The sequence below is a fragment of the Nicotiana tomentosiformis genome, chromosome 5 (genome assembly GCF_000390325.3).
Source record: "Nicotiana tomentosiformis chromosome 5, ASM39032v3, whole genome shotgun sequence".
Classification (NCBI taxonomy): Eukaryota; Viridiplantae; Streptophyta; class Magnoliopsida; order Solanales; family Solanaceae; genus Nicotiana; species Nicotiana tomentosiformis.
The window spans coordinates 73,689,246-73,695,825 of NC_090816.1; the positions used below are offsets into that span (position 1 = coordinate 73,689,246).

Consider the following 6,580-nt stretch of genomic DNA (forward strand, 5'->3'; position numbering starts at 1 on the left):
CCGTGGCATCAATCAATTGATCAATGTTTGGAAATGGGAACGAGTCTTTAGGGCATGCCTTATTTAAATTCTTATAATCTACGCACATTCTAAACTTGTTATTCTTTTTCGAAACCACAACTAAATTGGCTAACCATTCTGGATATTTTACCTCCCGTATGGAACCGATATTGAGTAGTTAGGTTAACTCTTCTTTGACAAACCTATTCCTGACCTCGAAAATCAGACGTTTCTTCTACCTTACTGGTGGGAAGTCTGGGTTCAGGATTAGTTTGTGCACGGCCACTTCTAATGGGATACCTGTCATATCCGAGTGCGACCATGCAAAATAATCTGTGTTAGCTTTAAGAGAATTTATAAATTCTAACCAGAGTTCGGGATGGAGTCTCGTTCCCAAGTGAAACTTCCTCTCCAAGAATTATTCAAATAGGGCCACTTGCTCGAGTTCATCTGCGGTCAACTTACTCACATACGTCTCCTTTGATACCTAAAAGTATGGGAACTTAATAGGATTTCGATGACTCCTCGCTCTTATCGTCTTCGTTCGGAGAGGGAGACGACATCGATTCCTATGATTGTTATTTGGTGGGCTTCTTTACCCTACTCATGGAAAAAATTACTGCGTTCATCTCCCTTGCAGCCGGTTGATCTCCTCTTATCTGCTTGATACCCTCTAGGGTTGGGAATTTCAGCAACTGGTGATATGTTGAGGGCACAACCTTCATCTCGTGTATCCACGGCCTCTCAAGGATTACATTGTAGCCCATGTCGCTATTTACTACTTCAAATAAGGTGGTCTTGGATACCCCTTCGGCATTCGTGGGCAACAGGATCTCTCCTTGAGTTGTCACACTTGTCAAGTTGAATCCAACTAAGAGTTTGATTGCCGGAATGATGCTTTCGGTCAAATTTTCTTGCTCCAGCACTCTCCATTGGATGATATTAGCTAAGATTCCTGGGTCAACCAAAACACGCTTAATTTTGAAATCTTAAAAATTAAGAGAGATTACCAGAGCGTCATTATGTGGGAGAAGAAATCCGTCAATATCTTCCTCCGTGGCTTCCCGGAGTCTCTTGTTGTGAGTCACTGATATCTTTATTTTCTTGGCCGCCGAGAAGGTTACACTGTCGATCTCGTTCCCTCCGAAAATCATGTTGATAGTCAACCGAGGGGAGTCTTCTGCCGCCTTCGAAGGTTCTGCATTGTCCCGGCTTCAGAGTAGTTGTTCTTGGCTTGATCACTTAAAACTTTCCTAAGATGGCCATTCTTCAACAATGTCGCCACATCTTCACGTAGATGCCGTCAATCCCCAGTTCTATGATAGTGCATCCCATGATATTCACACCATAAGTTGGGATCCCTCTAGCAGGGATTTGATTTGATTGGCTTCGGGAATCGTGCTTCTTTGATATTCTGCACTGCCGATACCAGTTTCACTAAGCTGATGTTGAAGTTGTAATTCGATAACCTACAATATATGGAGTCTCGGGCCCCCGGTACCTCTTTTTCTTGTAATGACCTGCTGTTCCGACCACGATCGGTCCTTCGATTGGGAGAAAACCTATCCGCGGACCTAAACCATTTGCAGCTACGTCCCTCGGTTCTTTCATATGGCAAGAAATGACCTTTAGAAGACCGTCGATCCGCATTGAAGTCACTTTTAAACTTTTCCTGGTTTCTGTCTTGGTCCAGTCCCTTGGTTGATGTCGGGAACCCGAGCTGATCGTCTTCTATTCTTATTTTTGACTTGTAACGGTTATGGACATCCGCCCATGTGGATGCTTGGAATTCGAGAAGACTCTCCTTCAAACTTTCGGGAGGCGTCAGAGCTCTGAGGATTGAAACCTTTTGTGATCGCCTCCGCTCCCCACTCATATGGTACAGCCTGTAGCAGCATCCTCTCTTTTTGGAACCGGATTATGAATTCCCGCAGCAATTCGGACTCATCCTATGCAATCCTGAATATGTCTGCCTTCCTGGCATGGACCTTCCTCGCCCCGACATGGGCCTTAATGAATGAATATGTAAGCATTTCAAAAGAGTCAATCGAATGCTCGGGTAGGAGTGAATACCATGCCAGGGCTCCCTTTGTGAGGGTTTCACCAAACTTCTTCAGCAAGACCGATTCAATCTCATGTTGAGCCAAACCGTTCCCTTTCACAGCCGTGGTGTAGGTTGTGATGTGCTCCTGCAGATCCGAAGTCCCATTGTATTTTGGTATGTCCGTCATCTTGAACGTCTTTGGAATCAACTCTGGTGGTGCGCTCGGTTTAAACGGCAATTGTGTGTATTTTTTCGAATCTGGGCCTTTTAGTACTGGTGGCGTGCCCGAAATCTGATCCATCAGAGCGTGAAACTCCTTCACATTTTGATCCATTCGTTCGTTCATTTCCCTCATAAATCTCATAAGCTCAGTTTTGAAGGGATCATTCCCGTTGTCATTACCAGATCCGCTATCGGTCCTTCCTGCACCGTCGAAATCGACCTCACCCCTTGGGGTGTTATTATCGACTCTTTGAGCCATTTGATTTGCAGGAATGCCAAGAGGAATCGGCCCCCATCCATTTGCACTATTGGAAGCGCCCGACAATGCTTGTGTCAACTCCGTCATTACCCGATCCTGCCTTGAGAGGTGACACATGATTGCTTTATTCTGTTCTCTTAAGATTTTCACTGTTTCCACGACATGTTCCTCCTCCGCGTCATCGAAAGTTAGCTCCCGCACATGCCAAGGGCACTGCCCTTCACAAACCTGGGTTGTTTCGTCCCTTTCGTTACAGGTGTCGCTAATCGAGTCTTCATGTTGAGGCAAATCTGCGTGTTCCTCAACGTTATGTGTGATGTTGACATCATTAGCTGCTATTTTTAATTTCTTGCTAAGGAAAAAGTCAAACAAGTTAGTAATAAACGTAAGAATCAAAGCAATTACGCAACTATCTCTAAGTCTCACAGTGGGGGTCAAACTGTTTATCCGTAAAACGATACAGTTAAATTTGATACGTGGTTATAGACAAGCGAACTGATTTGATCTAAAAATGATAGAGAAATAAAATTAAAAATGAGACTTAGCAATTGAAATTAAAGAAGATGACAAGCCTGGCTCCGAGCGCAATGTATCCGAGGACAAAAAAGGAAGCAATGATAAAAACAAATAAAGTTGTTTAATTGAGAGCGAAAGTAAAATATAGCGTATGTTTGCCAAGAATTTTGTGTGTTACAATGGCTGCTGAGCCTGCCATTTATAGTTATGCCTAGGGAAACAACATCCTAGGATCAAGCCCCACTTAAATGATAATAAAGGGGTCATTGATGAATATGTAACGTCTGATCATGAATGCAAATATTCCCTGCAATGACCACTCATTTAATATGAGAGAATATTTTCTCATTGAATGCTATCCGATGACAGATACTCGATCAGTTCCCGTTGACTATGCTTCCTTCAGGATTTACCCGACGTCAATCGCAGTTGCCGTATCCGGTACTGATTGTTACTTGACTTACCTTTTGCATATCCTCGGTTTCACGTGTCATGCTACCGTTCAACCATTTATTATGAATTAATTTTATTATAACATCTATAAAAATAATAAGAGCAAAATAAAAAAAAATTAATTTTCTATTAATTTGCTAACATTGACAAATAAAATTTAAAATATATTTTTAGTATTATAATACTAATAGGTAAAAATAAATAGAGGGAGTAGAGGGAGAGTTTGACAATTGCCTAGGAAGCTGGTGGTCCAGTTCCTCTGTACATAGAAAATGTGTAAAGAAAGAAGGAAAAAACAAACATAAATTTCATATTCTACTATGTGGCCACGTGGTGACATCCTCCTAGAAGAGCTGAGTATATTTAATTGAGCGTGATTAAAAAACAACTCAGCGGCGACGTTGAACCAATACTCGTGTCAGAAAAAGAAGGTCTTAAACACAATTCGTGTTGTTAACTCATTGATCCACCTAAAATCTACTTTACACGTGGTCCTTTTCAAACTGAACCAAATCATTTATTAAACCATTTTGACGGTCATGATCTTTTGCTATTCAGAGTTCTATATTTTGTTCCCTGCCCAGGTCAGTGACGGGCAGTTGCCCAGAAGTAGGTCGCCTCTAACCCTACCCCCTCTCCCAGCACAATAAAGCTTCATTCTTATGGCCCCCTCCTTTCCAATCTACTCATTATATTTCTCGAGTATCAATATTGGTCTAATCGATCCCTTTCTTTTATAAACTTCACTATTGTTAGTTGAATTTGCAACAAAAACATTAAGTGCGGGTAAATTTATTTCATGACGGGAATGTATTTTGGTGAGACTAAGACTGTAAATCCAACTGAACCGAGTTCAGAAGGTGCTAGAAGGCGACGGATGGAAGTTCACCAGTTCCGTTTTGTCGCCAGCGATATGGCGGTGGCTCCACCTCTGGAGAGTGAAAGGAAGAGACAGAAACTGAATAAACTTGTCTCTGTAAAGAGCTTTGAGATTAAAGAGAAGCGATCTAAGTTGGAAAGGATTGTTTCCCTGCCGCTATCGCTGCCGTGTAGAAGTGATATTGGGAAGGGCGAAAAGAAGGTAGCAGAGAACAAAGAAACAGAAAGGAACGCATTGGATTTATCGGAATCTGCTTCAATATCGTCGAATATTGAACGCCCAGGGGTTTCTGATTGTCCCAAATTCGGCGTGACATCTGTTTGCGGAAGGAGAAGAGATATGGAAGATGCGGTGTCGATCTACCCTACGTTTATTCGGGAAAAACATGAAAAATCAAGCAACTTGCATTTCTTCGGTCTCTACGACGGCCACGGCTGCTCTCATGTACGTAATTATCATGCCCCTAATTAAGACCTTCGTCTCTTTTATGCAATTATATTATATTGTCTCTAACTGGAAGTTTTTTTCTCTATGATTATTTTGTGTAGGCTGCGATGAAATGTAAAGATAGAATGCACGAGATAGTGAAGAACGAGGTTGAAAGCGCAGGGGAAGCAACGTGGAAAGAGATGATGACGCGGAGCTTCACTAAAATGGATAAAGAAGTCGTTGAGTATTCGAGAGGAGGCGGTGGTGCACCAACCGCCGATTGTAGATGCGAACTTCAGACGCAGCAGTGTGATGCCGTTGGATCCACTGCCGTCGTAGCCGTGGTAACTCCAAACGAAATCGTTGTGTCCAATTGCGGTGATTCTCGCGCTGTGCTTTGCCGAAATGGCGTTGCTATTCCTCTTTCCACTGATCATAAGGTGTGTGCCAATATGGTGATTCCTTGCTAGCTGGATTTATTCCAAATAGATTTTCTAAATTTGTGTTTGTTTTTGTTTGTAGCCGGATCGACCCGATGAACTCAATCGGATTGAAGAAGCTGGTGGTCGTGTTATCTATTGGGATGGTGCAAGAGTTCTTGGAGTTTTGGCCATGTCTCGAGCAATTGGTAAGCCATTTTGATCTATTTTAATGTAGAAAATTGAACATCTATAGATATGATATTATAGGTATTGTTATTCAATCTATAATGTCAAGCCTCCCTATAATAACATCCTTATACGACAACACTTCACTATAAAAGTCAAGTTTTTTCGGAACCAATTTTTATGTTAGGTTATAATATATGTTCTCTGTAATAACACTTTCGTTATAACATCCAAAAATATTCGGAACAAACAAACCTCTTGCAGATTTGACGGTAGTTTATTTCCCTTATTTATATTTATTTGAACATTTGTCAGGTGACAATTATTTAAAACCATACGTTACATCTGAACCTGAAGTGACTGTAACTGAAAGAACAGTGGATGATGAATGCTTGATATTAGCTAGCGATGGGCTATGGGACGTGGTGTCAAACGAGACGGCATGTGGTGTGGCCCGCATGTGCTTGAGATCGGGGCGACCACCGTCTCCGCCAGGGTCGCCTTTTAATGATGTCACACCAACGGTCTCCGGGGAGAACTTCGACCAGGGCTGTACTGATGCGTCGATTCTCTTGACTAGGCTGGCTTTGGCTAGGCACAGTTCTGATAATGTTAGTGTTGTCGTCGTTGATTTGAAGAGAGATTTATAGAATCAAATAAATGTACATGTATAGTTTCGATTTTCTTCGTTTATAGGAAGAGTATATGATTTCATTTATCAAAACCCAAAGGCCAGATTTTCCATGGCTGCATCTTATTGCTGGAGAAAATTTCGTTAGCATATTTTGTTTGCTACTACTAGTATTCAGGATTAAGAAGTTGTATAAGAGAGTTGATGGAAATATTAGGAGATATTGTTATTAATTAATTATGCAACGATTTGACCTTCTACTCATTGGACCTGGCTCCCCTCCGGTCCCTCATCTCTCCATTTCATCCAATTCTACCCTAAATACTTTGCACGCATCCCTTCACTCATTCAATGGACCAGATTCACTTTATTAACCAAATAATATTAATTATGGTTAGTTACATGTTCTCTCTTCCCTCCTCACCTATTCGTGTACAGCAGGAAAGTCTTCTTTTCTCTAATTCATCTAGGAAACACAAGATGATGAAAAATAATATTTAAAAAAAGGGAAACACGAGATGCAACACCAATATTTACG

General features: G+C 41.5%; 1 protein-coding gene across 1 annotated transcript; it reads left to right on the forward strand.

Moving 5' to 3' along the window:
• Nucleotides 1-4,155: 4,155 nt before the first annotated feature.
• Nucleotides 4,156-6,306, forward strand: LOC104086506 (protein phosphatase 2C 37-like). Its single transcript, XM_009590780.4, has 4 exons — nucleotides 4,156-4,818; nucleotides 4,923-5,243; nucleotides 5,326-5,431; nucleotides 5,727-6,306. Exons 1-4 carry the CDS (start codon nucleotides 4,294-4,296, stop codon nucleotides 6,059-6,061), a joined length of 1,287 nt encoding a protein of 428 aa, XP_009589075.1. The 5' UTR covers nucleotides 4,156-4,293; the 3' UTR covers nucleotides 6,062-6,306.
• The last annotated feature ends 274 nt before the right edge of the window (nucleotides 6,307-6,580 follow it).